Source organism: Bombus flavifrons, chromosome 2, assembly GCF_040668555.2.
Source record: "Bombus flavifrons isolate JBK064 chromosome 2, iyBomFlav1_principal, whole genome shotgun sequence".
Classification (NCBI taxonomy): Eukaryota; Metazoa; Arthropoda; class Insecta; order Hymenoptera; family Apidae; genus Bombus; species Bombus flavifrons.
The window spans coordinates 19330214-19353183 of record NC_138443.1 but is presented as its reverse complement, the minus strand read 5'-3'; the positions used below and the strand labels follow the sequence as shown (position 1 = coordinate 19353183).

Below are 22970 nucleotides of genomic sequence, written 5' to 3'. Positions count from 1 at the left end.
TTTATCAATCCTTCGGAAACTCTTTGTAACTTGGATCGTCCTCTTAAAAATCCCGTCATAGGTCGCACGGCGGTGCATCCAGGAATACGCACACAATTGCTTTAATCGATAAAATTAAATACGCGAAAAGATTTTTCATGCCTATCTTCTATCAAATATGTGACTAATAACGTAATTATCCTGAAACCGTACGTTTCTAAGCGCGAACAAATACCAAAGTCTTACTTTCCTTGATTTTACGATAATCTTTACGATACGTAGATCCTACTATCGATCCGATAGTTTACGCAGTCTACGTTTTGAACTTCTGCCCTCGGAGAACGCTCAAAAACTCGCTCGTGAAAGATTCATAAATGTTCTTTCCTCTCGCACTGTCTCTCCCCATCCGCTAACCTGGAACGATACATTCTTCGAAAGCCAAAGCCCTAGCCTTCGAAACGATAAATGAAGCGTACGTGGTAACATATTATAAGTCATATGGGAGACGATATTTCTACAAAATCGAGTTTATGGGGCAACTGGTAAGATCGATGAACGTAAAAAGCAAAAGCAAAAGCGAAGAAAGTACAAAAATGAAAAGGTAAGACATACGTACCGAGGGTTTGCCAATTGACCTGCGTAGAGAGAACAGAGTTATACAGAGTTATAGTATATGGGAAACTCGTCTTTTGTTGATTACGGGTAAAGCTGACACGTCGGTTGCAAAACGTAGGAACCGTTCTAGCGAACGATCATGCTTGGATAACCCTTTTTCTCGCAATCGTGTTACGATCCTTCGACATTTTGATAATCCTATTTAATGAAACGGTTCCTAAAATTGCTCGGCGTTCCGTTCAGAAAGTACAACGTAATAATTTATAGCAAGTGATTTGCTTCGATTGAAAATGAAAATCTTATCGCTGACTTTTCACAAAATTCTCTTGGAATATTGGATTTTTTCGGAACATAATATCCCGATCGGTCGTTCGCTCCTCTACGTTTTCAGCTTCGAGTAAGATGAATGGGAAGTCTCCTGGTACCATCTTATTGTTAGAAAAAAGAGCATTATGCCGGTGATTACTTAAGAAAAACATTATCTCGAATGACGCGAAAAGATGCTGAAACCTTGAATACTAATAGCGATCTATATTCCCCTTTCATTTCACTTTCCTCCATCTCATCCGACTCATCTGCGTTTCTCATCTTTGGAGAAACGTCTCCTCTTATGAGAAAAATCTGATGTTTCACCGAGATCCTGCAATTTCTTCGTCCGCGCTTTCCCGTTCGCCTAATCGGATAATACGTGTGTAGAGTAATTGCTTCTATCGGTTAAGGGATCCGAAGGGATTCGTTTTACCAAAACCATTGCACAGTTAGCAAAAAAGAATAGAAAATAATATTCTCGACAGGCTACGACTTTTATTTTACATTTTAGGTTACGCATAAATTGGAAAGCCACTTTTTTCCCTGGCCTTATCAAAAACCCTTAAAGCACACGCATGCTCGAAAACATACAGAGCTCGAAATGTCATTAAAATTCAGCCGGAGATAGAAAGAGCGTTCTATTATGTACGTATGTACCTCGTTGATTTACAGGAAAACAAATATTTCAAATAAAAATTGTATTTCGCGCAGCAGCTCGGTACAATTGAAACATGTTCGTACAAAAGGTAAAAAGTCTATATACAGTTGAGAAGAAATCTTGAACATAAAACATTTTGGAGAAAATAAGATTGTAAAAAAAGATAGCATAGATAACTTTCTATTCGTCCACTTTTAACAAACCGTTCAAACGAACACGTACGTATAAAACAAACGAATGCAATTTGGGATTTAGTTACGTACATTGCCGTCGTCGCATTAATGCTCGGGCTGGAAATGTGCACAAAAAAGTTTTTTTTTTACGAACAAGCAAACGCTAAAAAACATTCATTGATTTTCAAACGTTTGTTCAGTTCTACGTCAAACTATTTTGACGAACAAGTTGATTTCACTAAATGAATTTTTATCAGATACTATGGATACATAGGTCGACAACGGGTTAACAAAGTATCGTTGCGAAGGTTAAAAAAAAATGCTATAAAATTAACTTGCAATTTACGGCTACGTCTCTCTTGTCGCTGTAATCGGTTATTCGACAAGCGTGTTTAATTATTCCGTGGAAATACGGTTGCCACAAAGCGACGATTTCTTAGTACAAATTAGACGAGTCACTGCTTCGCTTGGAACCACTATCAACCGTACTACATCGATCGTCGATATCGATTTTCCATTTGGTTACGTATCAAAGGTTTTTGCACAAACCGAGCGTCGCAAACGTAAAATGCGACGGCGACACGGATAAGATCGACGGAAAGAAAAATCCTCTGTTTGCAGTTAATTAAACGCTCGAGCTTCCCAAAAATGAGAAACCCGAAGGGTCCGACCGTGACAACGAAACGCGAGAAATCCCGAGGGCGATTGTTGAGGTTATTCGATGTATAATCAGAGAAAACTAGTGGATAAATTGTAAGGCAGAAAATATATTTAAATATAAGTGTAATTATAAGTAAGAATACAATTTGAGCTGGTCCAGATCCGCACGCTAGCTGTGTTACCCAATAACTGAAAAAACCCCGAAGCCAACGTCGCTTGTCTTCTGTTTATGGTCTGACTTCGTCGCAGTCTTTTGTCTACGCGCTGTCGATGGCTTCAGTGCTTGAGAAACTAAAAAGACCAGATGTAGAGTTTTCTTATAAGTGGTGACCACTTCAACAGCGATAAAGCAACGAATGCGACGAGAAATTTCGGGAGACGCGACGTGACACGCATAAAGTGTGGGCGAACGGTTTAGACTTTAGACCGGTGACGGGACAACGGTGTTGACGACTCGACGATGCGCGGCATCCTCTCGTACGATCCGTTGTATGTATTTATTTGGAGGGAACGCAGCGAAGCAGCCAGCTAAATTACAAAGTCAACGGGTCACAAGCGAAAATCCGTAGCCCGTGGTCGTAGGTAGCCCATGGAAGATGGTTTTTCCCTCTTTTTTCGGGCCAGTTCACATTCACCGGAATAGCAGCGGCTAGGCGACTACCGAAAGCACATCGAGCAGCCACTGCGTGCTGACGTGGTTGCAAATAAAACCTACCTGTCCACGTACGTAAATACATTGGACCGTAATAGCACCTCTTATCGCGGTTTTACCGCTCTTTCCGACGGCCACCGAGATTTCCCTGTAAAAATAAAATTACGGGCAAACTGTAAAATCGACCGCAGCCGAGCTTTCGCTGGTCGAACGTATCTCTGACACTTTATTAACGTCGCTATCTTGAGAAAATGCCTTTAATTTATGCTTTACGAACCACGCTCCTATATTCAACGAGCAATCAAACATCCGACTCGAGTATCTGCGCAATTGGATATTGTTTTTACTTTTGCCCACTCTGACGATAGTTTGACGAACAGAACGTTTAAATTGAAATATATGTTTAGTCGTTAGCGCGCTTCGATAACGCAAAGTGCAAGCCGTAAGCGAATTTGTCGTACAGTTCGGAGGCCTGGCGCGACGCACTTAAACGTGTATGTATATCTACTTTGTTTTTGACTCGACTGTTTGAGTCGACAAAGCTGTTTGACGATGGACGTCGCACCACGATGTAAATTTTCATCGGAACACGCGCGTGTGTACCGATGGAAGATAGCGGAGCAATAATTGCTTTTTTTGACACGATTCGATGTTAAATCGAAATTCAGCGTGTAGCGGTGCTGGCGTGAGTCGACGAGTCGGGCTGAAAGGACTACACTTTTTGATTTTACATAGCCTCTCGCAATTACTGATGAGTTGGCGGGAATCCAGTCGGTCGAATGCTTTCTAGAACATCTTCCGTCTATTGTGCGAACCTGGAAGTCATCTCAACAGTTTTAAATCATTTCTTACGCGATCTCGGGGTTCGCTAGTCTTTGATCCTTCTCCTCGGAAAATCTTCAAGACCCGTTTAAACCACGCTTTCGCGATACTCGCGATTAAAAAAGGATGGACGCCATAGGCGAAATATAGTCTAGTTTCGTTTATAAAGTAAAAGCAGAACCAATGTCGATGCCAAGTTACGTGTTTTTATGTTTAAAACTCTAATCATAACTCGTATGGTAAAACTCTGTTGTTCGATATGTCGCTTTGGCGCATTGTTTTAATTCCTCAAACTGTCGTCCGTGTAATTAAAAAAGGTTCCCAAGTGACACCCTCGTTGCAGCGTGAAAAAGTTTTAAAGGAACGAACACGATTCACTTTTCATTCGATGTTTTAACTCTCGTTTAATGAAAATTCGGTGCGAGTTCAGCGTGTGTGCAACATAATCGGTTTTAAAAATCTTGCATCGTGAACATGTACATAAAAACAAATAGCTACATATAACCGAGATGAATTCGATCGACCTACGTAATATTTTTTCCGTGCAGTTTGTAATTTCGACTGCGCAAACAATCTTTATACGAACGATAATTTAACTGTTGTACAACCTTGATCGAATTAAAAGTTTAGAGCTATGGTTTCTTCGAGAAGCAAAATTAAAAATCGAGGCACCGAACAAAGGACAAAATTTTCTATTTGTAATCAAATTATAACTTGCGAACGATCGTAAAAACTCTCCAAACTCGAGATCGTACGTATTATTTGGTATAAAATAATTATTCGCTGGGATTCGATTTAACGGAATGTGTCAGCACGATTAATGTCTGTCACCGATTTATTAATGTGACGAGGAACGCTTGAAGGTATATACTCACACATGTAGATCATCCTAAACATCGAAATTAAGCTAGTCTCAACCACTTGCCTTGTTTGGTCGTATTGAAAATGGAATTTCGAAGATTGGAATTCCTGGCCCAGTTTCAACGCGATTCTCGCTATGCCTTGCGTCCTTCATCACGCTTGCATTATACAAACATCGTTAATGCGGTAGCAATTGGAACAAAGCGCGAGTATAGACAAATACGAATAGACAGAAACCAAGCAGCTTCCTATACTTTTAGAACCGAGACGAACCGAATCGAATATGAATAATGTTTTGCCTACTTTATAGGAATACATTAGGGTAGAAAGCATTTTTCACGTTGCTTCCATTGCTTCCGTTGCTTCCAGCGATTATTTATACGACACGAGCGCACGTAAAAGACTGCAACTTTGATCTCAAAGAATTTATTTGATCGCATAAATGCGTACAGGAATAGTTATCGTTTTCAGAAACTATCTTGGGGAGGGAGAGGGCTGACGATGATAAACGACGTCCTAATGTTCCACACATGCCACTTAGCATATCTTTCAGACAACTCCACCGGCTCGTCTAATTCACTTTAACGTCGCCTCGATCTTTAAATTCTTTTTTGATCTATACCTTTCGCGAAAATTAGCTGTTCACGCTTGCGTAATGTTTAATTCGACGTCAGGTAGAAGGGAAGGAAAAAGAAAACGCGAACATATTGCCAAGTTTTCGTCAATGATCTTCCATAGGAAAGTTATTCTAAGCGAATTCTGTCTTTGAGATAGTATCGTCGAAAACTCCATGGATGCAAGAAACCTTCTATCCGATATAATAAACACACGCGAGCTATATTCGTGTAATCAACGATACAATCCCAGTTCTAAGGTCTATTATAGCCAGGTTATTACGGAACGATAGCGTTCGCAGTGGAATTCAATTTTAGCCAGTAGTATAATAGATGGATAGTGATCTAGTACGGACTGCAATTTATAGACAAGATTTCGTGCTGTAATTAAAACTGTACTGTTTCGCGGCGATCTCCGTTTCGAATCACGTACGATGTAGGAATTTGGGAATTCGTTTGTTTTAAACTCCGAGGAAATCAAAAGCAAACGAATGTCTCACGAGACGCGACAAATTTTCACGAAGACTATAACGTCGTGCCCGTTTAGTATCGTGTGGCAAATTTAAGAATAACCAACACCACCGAATGAAAAATTCGTTATACGATAAAGGTATAACGTCTATTTTCGAATTGAAGGTAAAACGAGATGCAAACGTAGCGAGTTGCGTTAATTCCAAAATATTACCGGCAAATGGACGAGCTATGCTTTACCACGTGCCACGGACGATCGGCAATCGTATGAAATGTTGTCAAAATTGGGAATCTCGAGATTAGATCTATCGGTAACTTATTTTTATCGGCGCTCGATCGAATACCGAATGTCGAGGGAGTCCGATGCGAAAAGTAAAATTACGAAGGGAAACTGAGAAGAAATGGCGAGAAGTAACACACTGACCCGACTGGAACGTAACGGGCATGAATATTCGCGATTATTCTGTAAATCGGAATTGGACAATTTGTAGATTGTAATTTGAAAGGGAGAAAGGCGCCGCAGCGATTCGAGAGTCATTCGGATAGCGATGTCTCTCGTTAACGTCGCATCGATATCTCTCACAGGGTCCTTATCCGATCCCGACGTCGAAATCCGATAACAAAGGACAAGTCAATTCGTGGAGCATCGTCGCTTATAATACGTTCCTCGCGCCATTGTCTCGATGAAATAAAGAGCGGAGGAGACTTTTTCTATCAGGCCAGCGACAAACGTATCTCAGGAGCGTCTCATCAACGAGCATGCTCGGTCTCTCTCTCGTTGCTTCTCCGTTGGTCAGTCGGTTTCTCTTCGTCTTGATGGAATGTTTGCAGAAGCCTGTGGGCTTGTGCTGGTCCCGCCCGCGCCACGGCGTGCGACATACCACGGAGACGAGACGAGTCGAGCCGGGCCGAGAGTCCTCGTCTAGCGGAGTCGCCTTCTCCACTCCTGGCGTAGTCTACCTCTCTCTATTTCACGGCTACCTTGGAGATAAGAGCGCCACGGAATAACGGCTCTTTATTATATACGGTAATAGGCGAACTTCAAGCCTGGAACTTAACCGTGCCGCCCATTTTCCGCTGGATAAGATGCTTCCTTTTCCTCGACGTTGCGAGCTTCATACTGTCTCCTCCTGTATACCGACTTTCGGCCCCTCTATACTTTGCTTTCAGACGGTCTCCTCCTCGCCATCGTGCCAGCTATGTAAGCACCTATGTACATACATACTTTGAAAATTCAAACCGCATCACCGTTATTTATTATACGCGTCGCGTGTGTTAACACGTACGTCCGATGGAAATTTTTTCTAATTTCCAACGGATATTTCCGATATTCCAGAAGCCGTCTCGTAATTAGCGCTCGTTCGTAAAACGTTCAGAGGGGAGCGACGTCCGAACATTTGTCTAGTATAAATTCCGTGTATGATTTTTACAACACCATATACATAATAGAGTAACGGAAATGAATAAAATATGTAGATACTTCATGTATATACATAAGCGTGTACGAAAGATAAGGTATTCGAAGGATCTACGGCTTTCGTACTAGCCAAGCATCGACTCGGCCCGAAGTCGGTTTTCATGTAGATTGGAATCGCCTGACCCTTACGACGCCTTAGCGTAAAATGGTCCGGTCGAATCGAACCGCAGGAAATAAATAATAATTCGCTCGTTCTTTTCCGCTATCTTTACGTCGCGCCGTTAAAATACGCAACGAGTAATTAAGATTGCAAGCTTTTCTATTATTCTACGTAACTTTTCTAATCCATTTTTCTGTGAGTTACCATCGTTTACCTGATATCTCTGTTTGCTGGAGAAAGAAACGTACATCCGCGTATCGAGCTTATTGAAATACATAGCAAAGTGAAATCGCTTTTCCGAAATTGATGCAACAAGGAGCATATTCCGTGTAAATGCTACTTTGAGGGCGACTAGGCTGCTTCGTGCGTATGCTCCCGTGTGATTACGTTTGTTTCTGCATACAGTTCTGTGTTTCAGTGGCAAGACAAAGGTAAGACCGAGTCGTCTGTCGTGACTCGCGCTAGCAAAACAAATTGAAGCGTAAAATCGGTAGATACGCTGAATCAAACTGCTTTAGGAAACTATTTGCAAAATGCAATCACGGATGACGAAACCCGTGCGTTATCGTATACGAAATCGAAGCTGCGCGTATACCGGTAGATTAGATTTCCATTTGAAAATCGATCTCTTCATTCGCTGTCTTATCGATAGTTATCTTTCCATAAAGTGGTAGCGAGAAAATTTTTAACTTGGTAGTCTGCGTTTTACTTTCTTTATCAACTTTTGTCGAATCGTTGTCTTTCGATATTTTTCCGAAATTTTATCTCGAACGAGATACGACCAAATTGTTTCATCGTGAATGTTTTCTTCCTTGAATTACGCCTCCAACTAAACTTTTCTATCTAAACAATCGTATCGTTTGTCGCTTATTCGTAAAAAAATATCTGCCAACGAAATATACGACAAAGTTTTAATCGCTTGAACTATAAGTTTGCCAATTTTAATGCGATTATCGGTAAGTACAATACGACATACAGTCCGACTTCGCTATAGTTTTACATAGTACCTCTTGCTTCTTTATCCTCGCGCTACTCTCAACCGCGTATGCTCCGAATACATATGTCGATATGAAAAGAATTATTTGCACGAAGATAACGTTATTATACGGTGAGCCGTACGTACAAAACAAACGAAAAGAAATGAATTTGCTCTTTATTTGCGTATTCTTACATTTCATTCGATCGCGATAAAAGGAAGAAAGAAAGAAAGAAAGAACTGAAAAATCTTTGCACTTTGACTAAAAGTGATATTACTACGATACCGTACCGTTCGAACGGAGCAGCTGATTTTTCAAACTGATATTCCGATCGCGTCGTACGATGTCAACCACGAACCTCGGATCGACCATTAGGTGAAATGCAGTTACAGTTAAATACGACGCGATGTTGGCGATCCTAAAATCACGCCGGACGAATTTCGAAACACGTACCACTCTGCTGTCGTAACGAAAATGCACGAAGCAGATAATTCCTTCTTTGAAAACATTGCACAGAGATCGAAAACGAAAACAAGGGCAAGAGACTGGCGGAAGCATTTGGTGACACGCATGCTGAACCCCCGGAGAGACCCCTTCAACTTCTCTTTCGTCAGGTAAATTAGGCTTACTGTCTAGAATGGGACAAGACTCGTGCAATGAATTAATTAACTGATACGAACTTGAGCACACCCGCGAGCTATACAAACGGATATTGTTAACCGACCGGAGAGTGCGAGGAGAGGGATAAGATTAGATGGGGAAGATTAAAACGGGAGGTACACCAATTTCGTCCTGCGCGCTACGACCCTCGTAATTAAAGCGTAGAAAATCCCGTGCATGTTATCGTTAATAATTCAATTTGTTAATATCTCGAGTGCCGCATACGTTCGCGATAACTCGAGGAATTTTAAAATATATCGTTTGACTATAGCAGAGCGTAGAATTGTACAGATTCGACTCTACGTTTTACGATGTTCGTTACAAGTAACGTAAGTTATCTTTGCGAAAACTTTGAAGCGAAGTTGAAAATAAGAAAGATTCTTCCGCTCGACGTTAATGGATGCCGTTCTGACGGACATTCGAGCAATCCATCTTTAAGTAAGAATAAGGAACCGGCTACTTTAGCAGACGGAACGAATGAATTCAATTAACTTTGAGAAAAGCCGGAAGAAAATAACGACGTCGTATGACCGTGGAAGAGTAACGCAACGACGAGAAATGAAAATTTTCCAAATGGAAGAGAAAACGAAAGGCCGGACGAAGATAAAACGATGAAAGGAAGGGAAAAGGATTTTTACACGTTTAGGGGAAAAAAATCCATCGCGTGTACAATTGTTTTTAAAGCGCGGAGGAAATCTGGCCCATATTTCCTTCCTAAAGCGGTTCAGTGTGCCAGCTTGGCATAACCCCTGCCCGATATCGAAAATATTGGGTCGATCCTAACCTCGGTGCGTATATACATCGCATACATACTTCGCGCAACGTTCTCGCTGCTTCGATGCTACTTGGAACGCGTTACAAGTTTCTCCTTTAGGAATTAACGTTCAACCATCCCGAGATTGTTCTCGCTTTCGTCTCTCCGAATTTATTTTAGTTAAAACATATAGCCTGCCGTTGAAACACTGGCGCTTGTGGTATCGTTTAGCTGAAAAACTGTAGATTTATTTTCGTTGGTTGGTTATCCGATTATTCTAACAGCGGACACGCGTCTTGTTTTCACGAAAACCATCGGATGACATTACGTAACGAATGAACGTTATATAGCTGCTGGAAATTAGATCGAATTAATTTGAATTTCATTCGGCCGAAGTGATTTATCAGAGGTTATTTAACGTCGCACCGTTGCGTATCAGAATTTCGTACAAAGGGACCGACGGAGATAAAACAAAGCATCGGCCGCGAGCGAATGCGCCGTTTGTCAGGTCTATACGAGACTGAAACATTGGTGCAAGTGAAATAACGTCTTCGACTCGTTCTGGGCTCGAATTTTGACGATTTCTGACAAAGCAGCGCTCTCGATCTGTTAAACTTTCCCACCATTCTCTCTTGCGTAATTCGGCGAACGCTGCAAATACTTGGTCGGAATCTAGAACGCGAGAATTGTATCTATCGATCTCTTTCTTTCCCTCTTTAGGTCTCTCGGCTCTTCTTTCCTCGCTTTCCTATTTTTTTTTTTTTTTTATTCATTCTCCCACGATGCGACGACAAATTATAAAATAGCAAAGTTCCTCGTCATCGCTATATCCTATTATCATCGAAGTCTTTTCAATTTCAGAATTAACGATTCGTTTGCGAATTCGTGGGCTTCCCAAGAGGGTATGTAATAGAAGAGCGTGCAAACGTAGGTGTGCGGCGCAAAATATGAGTCTCGGATGGTTCTATCTTTCGGCGGGCACGTTTTTCGTGGACTCGACGTTCTACGAGTAACGCGCGAAGTTCTCGAGACTGTTCTCGTAACTTGACGCAAACTCGACGAAAGTGTATCTTTTTTCAATAAGGAATCGCCGATCGTTACACGAAGTAGTAGTTACGTACGTTGAGAAAATTGGATTCGCAAGTGACGTGTAAATGTTTTCCCTTACAAATGGACCGCGCTGTACCGGCGAAGCTGACAAGCACCGATAGTCCTCTTAAATCTGGTCGAACGTACAGATTTCATGAAAATCGATGCGTTTGTTCGTACAATTGCATAGAATTGTAAATGCGCGATGAAAATACAATCTTATTTTAAGTTGCACGAGCGACATCGTCACGTAAATTAAGGCCAGTTTCACACGGAGATATTCGTATCGTGATACACGTATCGCAAGCCGCGTACCGTGTGAATATCGCCATTTGTTTTAATGTTTCGTCTGTCGTCTTTATACGAAAAATATCGCGATGCTGCGTCTTGCGAGGATCATCGTGTGAACACTTCCATTCACATGTACATGTACGTTCTATATATATTTCGGATCTTTCGTTGTTTATTTTCAAATTTATTTGGGCAACCGTTAAATTTAATCCTCGCGTTATACTTATAATAACAGATGCTACTATCGTCGATAGTGGTTTTCGGTAAGATAGGTCAGTTAGATATCACGCGATAAATTCGACTGGCATAAAGGCCAACGAGAAAATGCTCGCCAGTCGGCTTCCTCTGTGCTGGCACACAGCCGTGAGTGAAATTCACGAGCGTATCGACTATTCGTCGATGTTTTGTTCCAGCATGAACAAACGTAAAAATTGCGTAAAAACTCGGAGCAATGGTTTTACATCGAATGGAAAATTATGCTGGTCGGTTTCTAGACTCTAGACGAACCGTACTAGACCAAACTCGCCACTGTTGCGGCGAATGCATCCGTGTTTCCATGTAAGTATGTACCTACAACGCGAACAAATACACGCTTCTATATAGTTCCGTAACAGTTGTCACGCGTTTTGATCCATCGACTACCACGTAGCACAAGCGCAAGTAATACCGTGTGCCACGTACGAAACACGCTTTCAAGCACGAGCAGTTCACCGCACGAATTTTCCGTTCGACGTAAAAAGCTATTTTTTGAAGTTTCTAAACGCGTACAAGACGTTACCACTTTCTGCCGCGAAGAAACGATTCGTTGGAGAAAATGAAAAGTTGCGGCGTTTGTCGATAGTACGAGTTAGAAGTCGAAGGAAGTTGGTCGAATTAACAGCCGATGTTTGATAAACGATGAATTTTTTTTGGGGAAGAAACACGCGGACTATTCGGCACTTTTGAAATATACAGGTGGATCTGGCATAGACGGGTCCGCACATTCGCATTTTCTGTCCGGTGGAACTCTGGTCAAACGGCAGTCGCTGAACGAACATGTAAATAAAAGCGATCTTGCGGTAGTTAACTTTACGTATGGGATGCTTGGAGAATATTTGTGGAATTTTTAGAACACGCCCGAAAATCCTTTGAAAACTATCCTCGATACTTTTCATATTTTAATCGAATCGAATTGAAATCGGATAATAATCGTAACGAAAATGCACGCGACGACAAATTTTCTGTTATCGCTTATAAATTGCAGATTATCTGGAAACGAAAATCAAGAACTCGTGGTAAAGTTTGCTCGAGCGAGATTTTTCTAGCGGCAACTCAGGGCTTCGCGTTCTCGCGATTTCGTTGAACTATATTCCTTCTAATTTATAAGCGGTTTCATGCTTTTTACACGTCCATCGAGCCATACCACTATACTCTTCGCTACAACTGTTGTCGCCATTACAATTGCGAGCTGAAGAATCTAAGTTCGCGAGAAACAGGACCGAAAGCGTTCCTTAACTGCTGCGAAAGGACGAAGAAGAAAAAGCGGAAGAAGGATAACCGGACGTCGCAGAAACGAGAGAAACGGAGAAAAGGGAAAAAAAAGAAAGGAAAAGAGAGAAAAGAGGAAAAAAGGAGAAAGAAAAAGAGAAAAAGAAAAAAGAGAAGAAGAAAAAGGAAAAGAAGATGAAGAAGAAGAAGAAGAAGAGGAAGAAGAGGCGGAGTAGAAGGAAGAAGCAAGGTTGAATGCACAATACCGGAGGAAAAGTAAGAGAGATGGCGAGAAAGAGAAGAAGCATGGAGGAAGAAGAGAAAGAAAGGAGCGAAGGAGGAAAAAGGGTGGTGGCTGGGTGGGCAAACGGGGTGATATATAAGCGAGCTATAGACACGCGACACAGGTAAGCGCGCACGCGCGCTCACGCATACTTGGCCAGAAAGGAAACACGTACAGGTATCGTGTAACGATGTTGGCGGTGGCATAGAGGAGTTCGGAGAGGCTGCACGGGGCGGCTGCGTGCTTGAAGCTCAAGCGGCGCTCGCGCAATGTAGTCCCTCGGCTATCCTTGACGCGGGAGCATCGTCGTTTCGAAACAACCGCGACCTTCTGCCGTCGCGCGCGTTCCGTGAAAACGTCAAACATCCGACACGCTGTTCGTCGCAACGTCTTATCCGAAACGTCGAAATTCCGATAAACAGACGCGCCGAATCGGTGGTTTCCGTCGCATCGCTGTGATCGCGATCGCGTCGTCCTTGCTCGTCCGTTACTCGTATCGCAGGACTTTTAACGCGTACCGCATCGCTCGACAGGGATACATCCGCGCGATTCCGGAATACGTTTGCGAACCGCCGATACAAATCGATCCACGAGATGTGTTGTGGTGACGTAACCGGTGACTTGTGATCCCCTTCTTCGGTGTGACGAGTCAATGGGACATGGATGCAGTCCTGACGAGGACACAGTGGTTTATGCGACGCGCGTTTAGCCTTGGATGCATTGCGTTCGAAACGCTCGTCTCTACCGTTTCCATACGCGCCCAATTTTTGAACGAACAAACGTCGCTCGGACTGTGACTCTCAAGGATGGAACATCGTCGAATCGCTTCTAGCAACACGAGTTGAAATAAAAATATTCGACTCGTTACAGAGTTTAGAAGCGAGAACGTCACAGGCAACCGGATTAAGGCATTTACCATTAGATACTTATAAACCGGTAGAAGATTTCGATGCTTTGAACGTCGAAGATGTTCGAAACGCGCTGAAAATCTATCGTGGCTTGCCGGGGCATACTGCAAGTCGGTCACGAATTTCTGGCTCGGAGGTCGAGACCGAACTTCTGGCGAACAATCGGCTGGTCTGCATAAAAGACTCGTAACACTGCCGGAGCTTCGTGAACGAAACTGGGTGACGTACGGTTATCGTTCGTGGCCCGATCGAACTTGGCACGAACGTCGTTTCGTCACGTTTCACGCTGAATGGAGCGACCAGGATCTCGACGTGCAGCACGTACGTCTCGGCACGACTAAATTTTCTCTGCCCCCGCGGTAGAAAAATTCCTTGGATCTTCGAATCGAAGCTGCGACGGTACTTCCGACCAAGCATCTAGCAAGAGCGAACACCGCCGATCTATTATGAAAGCGATAAATCTTGAGATGGCTCGACAGCTGTTCCAGCTGAACTTATCGCCCTAAAGATTCTTCGATTTTTAATCGTTGAAAATCCGTCGCGTCGAAGCGAAGCGAAACGGAGCGGAGCGGTAATTCACGCGCGTACTCTACACAACGAAACGTTCGAGTGATTTTTACGCGTAGTCGATTAAAAAGGGTGTCGTTTCGCCTATCGCGCGAAACCATTTTTTTTGTTTCTTTCTTCTTGCAATTTCATAGCACAGCATCGAAGTTGAAAAGGTGTTGGTGGATCGGGAACAGTCTTCGCTGCTTGTTTATCCGAGCGTTTCTGTGACACAGTTTCTCGTTCGGTATCTGTTCACTCGCGCTATGTGACGGCGCGAGAAATCTGTGGTCAGATTTTTCTCCTTCGCGCGTTTCGTGTCGCGCTATTCGCCGAGCCATTCAACGTCTCTGGAAAATGTTCGCGTCGAATAAACAGGATAATTAAATTTCGATTAAGAGGCGAACAAATTGACGGAAAAGAAGCGATAGGCGATTTGGGAGAATGCAGCGGTACGGCGGTGCACTGGGTGAAATCGCGAGAAAGAATGATCGATGGAATGTCTAACGCGTCAGGGAAATTACTTTAACGAGTGCCGCCTAATGCATCGCGAACGACTTTGCGGTGGTGAATGCGGTGAGAGGCATAAAGGCGTCCGATCTGAGACGAGTACAAACTAATGCTACACCAGCCTCGAACGAGACGAAATACTCCAGCCGTTAATTACATTCATTAGCGGTTCGCGCGCTATAACGCTGTAACGTTCGCGTTGCGTTACATTTTCTGCCGCAGCTCTGCCGCGGAGAATAACTTGCTCGTGAATTCCTACGTATCCGAAGCAGCACCGTGGTGCGGAGCTTTTTGTTCTCCAAAAGGGGAGGAGAGAAACACCGAACCAACGAGCCAAGAAAAAAACGAGTAAATTCGGTCAAGTTGCAGCGGCGCCGAAAACATACAGTTGCAGCACTGCAGAAAGCGACTGTGCGATTTCGTCGAGCCGTGTTCGGCATTGTTCGCAACGAAAAGATAAATCGAACGCGTCAGTGACGTTTGAAAGATCGTAGGGGTCATCGACGTTATCGAAGATCATGCCACTGTAGAAGAATAACGCGTGGCGGGAGAAAAAAAGGATCTTGAGAAGCGATCGTGCACAGAGACAACGATTGATCGGTCCTCGAGGAAAGGCCGTGTAAAATGTCACCGCGATCGAAAAACTATCAGTGCTAGCAAACTATCGCCGGCAAGGATGCGCTGTTCGGTGAAACGATTGAAATGCGTGTGAGATAGTATATCAATATGTGAAAGAACCTCGTCGAGGAAAAGCGATGTCTACTTCTCTTCCCATACTCGTCTGTTTTATCATTTCTTTTGGTAAGTAGAAACTCGAACGACCCTATCGTCGCACGATATTTTCGTAACGCGGTTCTCTCGTAACGCAGTTTCGGAACTGTCGCGAAAGACGGGCAACTTCGCGACCGAGTACGCGGCATAATTGGCGAAATTTATTATTGTACGAATCGACGTCCCCGGTAATCAAGATTTTAATAACGTCGCGAGAGCGTTCGTCGCGTAACGAAGTTCTGCTTGTTGGCCGGTATCTTGCTGGAAATATTTGCATTTCAAATTTCGGCCGAATCGAGCGATTTAAAATTGATACGAAACCAGAGGAACGGCTTTCTTCCATCCTGCATATCCGTTCCTTCCATTCTTCTTACCAAGTGCTAATAATTTGAACGCGTTAGAACGAATAAGCAATTCTTTCCATTTAATGTAAGACGAACGCTTGCCGTTTGAATTGCAAATCGATCGTTTTTCTACCGACTGACCCAGTATCTTGTATTATTCATGATATTCCTTTCCATCCCTGCCACACTTTGACACAACGTTTCAGGTCGCGCGAGCTCGCGCGCGTCAGGGTGGAGCTCTCCTATATCTTTCGGTTCGATTGGATTTGATGAACTCCAGCCTGACTGATAGGGAGATGAGATTGTACTTCCGTACCAGAGCCACGGCTACGCCTATCCCTCTGTTCAACCATCTATTTAATTTCGAACGTACTTACCAACGAGTATTTCCATCTGTCGCGTTTCTAAGCGTCTCCGACCGAACCTCATCTTCTTCTATGTTCGGTTTACGCACTTTCAACGATGAGTACGCGTTTCGTCGATTACTTTATTCCACCGCGAAGAATATTCTCACGTTGAATATTCTTTTAATCGGCGAATAATATATCTGTCATAGCGAAACTATTCCTCGACTACCGCTTTAAAATCACTTTTCAAATCAATTTTAATCGCCCAATCTTCTACTTTGTATCCGTGATCGTTTAAAACTGTATCGCAGCTTCGTTTCGTTGCGTTTGCACTCGAGAGAAGAAGAGAATAACAGTCGTGGCTCCTCTCTCGGCTTATTTCTTTTTAATTACTTTAAAAGTTAAGAACGTCGTTTGTAATAAGTAATAAGCTACTTTGTAGTACACTTCCTAGTAAACGTTTCGCGTTCCTTCTTGGAATTTGTCATCGGGTTAGGTTATACAATCGTCCAAGGCGTTGTGCGGAAGAGAGTTTATACGTATTCCGTGATAAGAAGAGAAAGAAACGCTTGAGCGATTTAACGCGCAAATAACAACTTCTCGTATATCTTTGACCGCATCCTCTTTTCTTCTCGAACCTCGCGTCGTGATTCTCACTGTAGAGTTAGTTTCGTGGAAAGCTGCAACGGTTTTTCTTCGCCAACTAACATCGCCGTGAACGCGAAAAACACGCAATAGTCGCTACAACTGTACCAAGAGAACGCTCGATCGTTCTCCGTTAACTTTTCGCTATTCGACATGCGAACTATCCTTTGACGAGTGAAGCAAAACGTACTACGTACTACAAACCTACTACGTACGATGTTCGAAGATTACAAAAATTTGCGGCATTCATCCATAGTCATAACGTAACTTGTCTTACGATAATACCTTTCTCGGTATAAAGATCAGTTCTACTCTCGCAATGTCGACCAACTTCGCACTTAAGAAATCTCTTTAATTTCTACCGTATGTTTTTAAGGACGCAAGCAATTTTTGTCGACGACGAAAACGAAAAGTTAACGAGTAATACGGAGATATATAGTTTAGAATCGAAAGAAATCGTAGTCAGTTGAGTTCGTGAATCTTCGATAGTTCAACTTTTCCATTATTTACCACACGGATGGTAAAAAAACACCATATCCTGAAAAAATATGCCGGACAAATGGCGGTATACATAATTGTTGAAACTAAACCAACTCGGCCGACCGAATAAACGACCGATGCGAGATTTCAAGTGCACGAAATGGTTGGCCAGAGCGCGAAACACGCGTTTGTTTGTCTTTCTGTGTGTCGCAAGCTAACAAAAGAATGCCAAATTAGTTGGCAGCGAGCGATCGGTCGCTCGCAACAGTCGCAACGCGTTTCCAGGTAAACGGTTTATATCGTATCAGTTCCGGTGTTGATGGGAATTCGTTAGGATCTGACCGGACACGATTTGGCTACCTCGCGGCCATCGAACCGAAAGCCGTGATTCCAACTTTCCTCGATACCGCCCCTGTTTTCCCGATAAAGCGATTCCAATTATTCCAAGTAAAATTCTTGATTCGATGTCTGGCTCGGTGGCGCTACTTAAGCAGAACGATCGCGCAGCTATCCGATCTCGTGGCGCACCGTGATTTAATCGTAATTGAATTCATTCCTAAAAAGACAATCTTCAGGTTTTCGAATGCTGTTTTTCACCGTTTTATCTCCGTGCTTCCTTCCAGTTGAAAATCGACCAGCCATTGTCGCGCTTGTTTTTCCTGCTTTCGGTCTTGTTTGTTATCGTTTGTTTATCCGCTACCGCACGACCGCGTGCCGTATCTCGAAAACGAAAAGTCGACCATTGAACTCGTCGCGGTTAAAAATCTCAACTCTCAGTCAGATTCCGTTGCTTTCGCGGACATTGTATACATCTGGAAAAAGAATTTAAGTTACCAACGTTTTCCTGGTATTCGAGCGAAAGACGATGCGCTAGTGCAACGATAAAACGCGTTGCTGGAAAGATATCGGAAGAAAGAGATGGATACGCGAATAAATCGGTCGGTCCACGGAGGATAGAGAAAAAAGCCGGAAAGACGAAAGATCGCTGGCTCGATCCGGGCGATATCGCGCGATTCGTTCGGAGTCGTTTTGTTTAATCTAGGCGGATTATGAGGACGATGAAACCGAGCTGTCGGATTCACTTTGATCGTTCATCCATAGAACGAATCGGAGGCAGTGAATCGACGATACAAGCTAGACTACGAGGCGTTTATAGGGCGATCGGTACCGTAGAACCATCCCACTCGCATTTATGACGTGACGCTACGAAACGTAAAACGACGCACGTAATTCCGGCCGTACCGTGCCGCCGTGCCGGCTCGATGCAGCCTCGGTTTACCGTCGGATTTTGCCAGCATGGTTCGCCACTTAACCTAACCGGTTCAAGATTCGTCCGGACAAAGTGGCGCGTTAACGAAAATAATGATTCTCCGTATCGTCCCTGCTCGACGCAAACGCTGCTGGATTAAAGTAGCCGGCGAGCCGTACACGATCGATAGAAAATAGCGATTTGTAGAGGATCAAGCCAGATACGAACGTGCTTTCTCCTTCGAATACGCTTCCTCGCTATACGTGTAGTTGTCGTCCGTATGGACGTGTGTTTCGCGTTGATACCGAGCCGGTTAATCGATTCTCTCCAGAAGCTTCGTAAGTTGCTCCATTGGTAAAAGAGAACGCTCGATAATGTTTGATTCGAGCGCGTTCCTCGTTCGATATATCTACATATTGTACGTGTGTAATCGTCCTAACGATCGGACGTTTCATCCGCGATATTTTATTCGACGAGAAAACGAAACCTCGGATGATTCTCACGCAAGAGTAGCGTCAACGGACCGATTTTGTTCTACTCTGACAGCTCCTACACCGTTCATCTCCGTATTAGTATTTTTCGACGAGAATTCCAGTCGATACGTTCGTTCGTTTGCTTCCCATTACTCGTCTCGGTGTCGGTCGTTCAACGTCGACGAGCGAAAAGGCTTGATCGGCATTTTGGCTAATTTTTGCTTTCCCCTAATCCGCTTCAACGGTTACACGCATAGAAACGAAGTAACGTCGAAACCTGGCAAAATCCAGGACGCGTTGTCATAGCTGCGCAAATTGTACGCTCTTATCTTGTCATCGATTAAATTCTATTCCTTATTAGCCCAGCTAGAATCAGCCATCGTTGCCGATAATATCGACGCGTAGCACGATGTCTTTCGATATTATTGACATATCGCGTATCGATCGTTCGTACCTTCTTCGAACTTGTTACATACTTGTTACGTGTTGCCAAATATTGGACGATCGGTTACAACAGGTAGATTGCAACGTGTAACCCGAATAAGTCGAGATTAAAGTAGTTTATTTCGTGAAGATAGTTCATAATGATTGATGTTCGTGTTTGACGAATAAACGTAAAATACGTGGAACACTGACTTTCTCTAGGAAAATGTAAAAACCAATTTGCCAAATAATAAAATATCGATAAAGAGTATTATTGCAGCGCGTAGTAAGGTAGAAGCATGGTTGACTCGCGATGTAAGAAGACACGAGAACCTCTCAGGAAAATGCGATACACATTTTCTTTCGAGGTACAAGAAATTCGATTTATATATGCCTCGACTGAGGTAAAACGAGCTTTGCAAAATGCTATCTAAGTCGAGATAGGTGCTTTTCAGTGGTCCTTACACCATAACTTTACGTAGACAATTTGAACCACGAACGAGTCAAGTAGCGTTTTATCTTGTTTTATCGATTAGAAACGCCAGATCGTTTAAAACTACGCGTCCTCTCCTGTCACGAAAAAAGTATCGCACTTCGGCCAAATCCATGGAGCGAACCTTCGTTTTTAAATTAATTAAACGTGGAAAGGAACGGCGAAATAAACAGAAACGGGTTGTACCGGATAAGATCGAAAGTTGGAAGAGATAGAAGTTGACTGGAACGGTGATAAGGCGTACATTCTGATGGAAGGGATAATAGAAACGGTGGGACGGAGTAGGACCGAACGAAATAAGATCCTACGGTGAGCGACCAGACTATCCGATGTCCCTCATCGTCGAGAAAGAACTCCGTGGTAGTTAGCCGTGATGGGCCAGCACCATCCAACGAGATTCAAATAATTTTATTACGAAGCCAGAGCAAAGTCATCCGCTCGGTCTCTTAGTCTTTTAGAACGTTCCCGATGTTCTTCGAAAGTTCCAACTCGAGAATGACAGAAATGCGACATCTTATGTGGTGACCGAGGGAAAATTCGCGTCTCGAGGAGCCTGTTCTCTCGGAAACTTGCCTGGCTCTGTACCAGTTACTTATTCGACCATCTTGCAATATCAGATTTTTTTCGTTTCAGACGACGTTCGTGCGGAAAATCGATCGTTCCGTTTGTCGTATCCGGTCGTGATTAAGGTTTTACGACTGTCGGTTACGTTCCAGTCGCATCTGTACATATTTTTTGGCTTCTTCCAGACGATATAAATTAGAAGAAGCGAAACTGTAAACAACGCGTCGAAATATATCAAATTTGGCGATCGATGATCGGTGTGCAAATGTCACGCCACCAACGATGTCAATGAAACACGTTGATTTTATTTTGTATGCTTGCAAATTTAAGAGAGACAGTTATTTTTCGCGCAAGATATTCTTCTCCTTACGAAAGTATTTTCGGCAGAGTGGCGGAAGAAAGAAGAAACGTCGGTTGGAAAAAAAGGACATGGACCAAAGAGAGGAACAAAGATGGATTAGTAGATTCGAGAGCAAAATTAATTTCCGGGAGAGCCTCCGAGATATAGATTATCCGATACTGGCTGTGAACTTATTTGACCCCTTTTCGGCGGAAAGACCGTAGAATAGAACCTACGCTGCTCGAACGTACGGCTTTTCCGCTCAAGAAAAATCTTTCGAAATGAATGCATTTGCCCGTTACGCGAGAACCCCGTGTAAATGATGCTTTTAACGGGGAAAAAATGGAGAAAATTTAATGCAACCAAAATGTTCCATGCTAGGTTGGCTACTTTGGCATTTCCTAATTTGGCATTACCGAGAGCGCAGCGGAAATATCGTTTTTCACTTGGAAAATTTGAACCAACGGAATATCGAAATGGACAGTTTCGAAAACAATTTAATGTTACAATCGGTTTAAGTAAGCGAAAACGTTTTGCGTTGTGTTGGCAGGCGGAAAGGTGGAAGAGCGAGAAGAGATCGAATCCTCCGAGAATGCCGGTTAATGTAGCTCATTTTCTGTTTATCGAAACACGACCGAAAATGCAAACGAGGAGAGGAAGGTTCGTTGCAGCGAAGTCCGACGTGAAATAAATTCACGGGGTCGCGGATACCTGGATTTTCCAGTCGCTCGGTGTTTCTACTTTATTCCATTCGCCATTGAGAAGCTGCAAAAATAAAATTTACCAAGAATCTGGATAAATTGGCCGAAGAAAGAGAAGCGAAGTCGAGCAGTAGCCCAGCAGTTGGCCGGCAATATTTTCGAGACAACGGTCGTACAATTTCGTCACTTGTCTAGAGTCAACGGGAATTTCGAGGAAAGTCGAGACACGTCGTCGAGAAAATTCAACTCTGTACGTATAACGTACCGAGAGAAAATTAATTTTCGTCGAAATAAGCGGAGTAACGAATCGGTGGTTCGCGTTACACGCTACACGGCTACTGTAGCCGGTTGCGCATCTTTGCTCGTGCATCGCTGGAAACTTTAAACAGACCACGCTACCTGGGACCTTTTAAATTTCCTCTAGAGGAACGAGAACGTTCCGTGAAGGTTTCGTCCCAGGGAGAGAACGACGTGTACTTTCCAAAATGCGGATCAGAAATTCACTCGATACGCGCTGAATATGCCACATTCGCGACCGACCGATTCTCCATCGTAATTACGGCGTGTCGCACAGACGAACGGCTCGGTTTTAATCGAATGACGCACGATTTTACTACCGGAAAGCTATTCATTTGACGATCGACGAAGCGCTGAACTTTGAAAAGCTGTTAGAGTTACATATATATACCTATATACAAGATTCATTCACCGTGCGTTACAACTTTTCAATGGAATGTGATGGAGTAGAATAGAATGGAAGTTAGCTATGCCGAAGAAACTAACTTTCGTCTATCGATTCTCATCGTAACGAGACCAGCGAGCGTTTCAGTAAGCATGTTAAATCGTTCAGTCCTATTATAAAAGCACGGTCGATTCGATTCAACGTTGCCAATACGAACTTTGATAAATCAAACAGCGTATGCCAATCGGAATAAATAGCAAAAGCGCGTGAGAAACAGACGAGCCTAGAAACCTCGAAGGTAAAATAATATTTTTGAATATCGATAGCCGGAACGTTTTATAGGGAAACGAAGGAAAGGCGAGAGAAATATCACAGGATTGTTCTTTGCAGCTCGATGTGTAGAAACGTGGAAAGTAAGAGTGAACGTGTATCTTGGACGACGCTTAACGCGAACTCGTCTTAACCGCCTGTAGGGCGGAAAGCTCCGAAGCGTAGTCTACGAGCTACACGGTCTAGTAAACTAACGAAAGAGAAGTTCCCACTGCGAAAGTACTGCTCTACACGCGAGTCATTCCGAAGAGT

The 22970-nt window shown here is 43.3% G+C and overlaps 1 protein-coding gene across 2 annotated transcripts in view; it reads left to right on the top strand.

The window, feature by feature from the left end:
- LOC138187540 (zwei Ig domain protein zig-8) overlaps window positions 1-22970 on the top strand; it is a 137978-nt gene that overhangs the window by 100816 nt on the left and 14192 nt on the right. Inside the window, exon 1 of one of the 2 annotated variants that reach the window (XM_069128463.1) lies at window positions 14719-15677. The exons of the other annotated variant lie outside the window; for it this stretch is intronic. Within the exon in view, the coding sequence (XP_068984564.1) occupies window positions 15632-15677 (46 nt within the window). The 5' untranslated portion in view covers window positions 14719-15631. Of the gene's footprint in view, window positions 1-14718; window positions 15678-22970 lie in introns of those variants that run through there. 2 annotated transcript variants of the gene reach the window in all.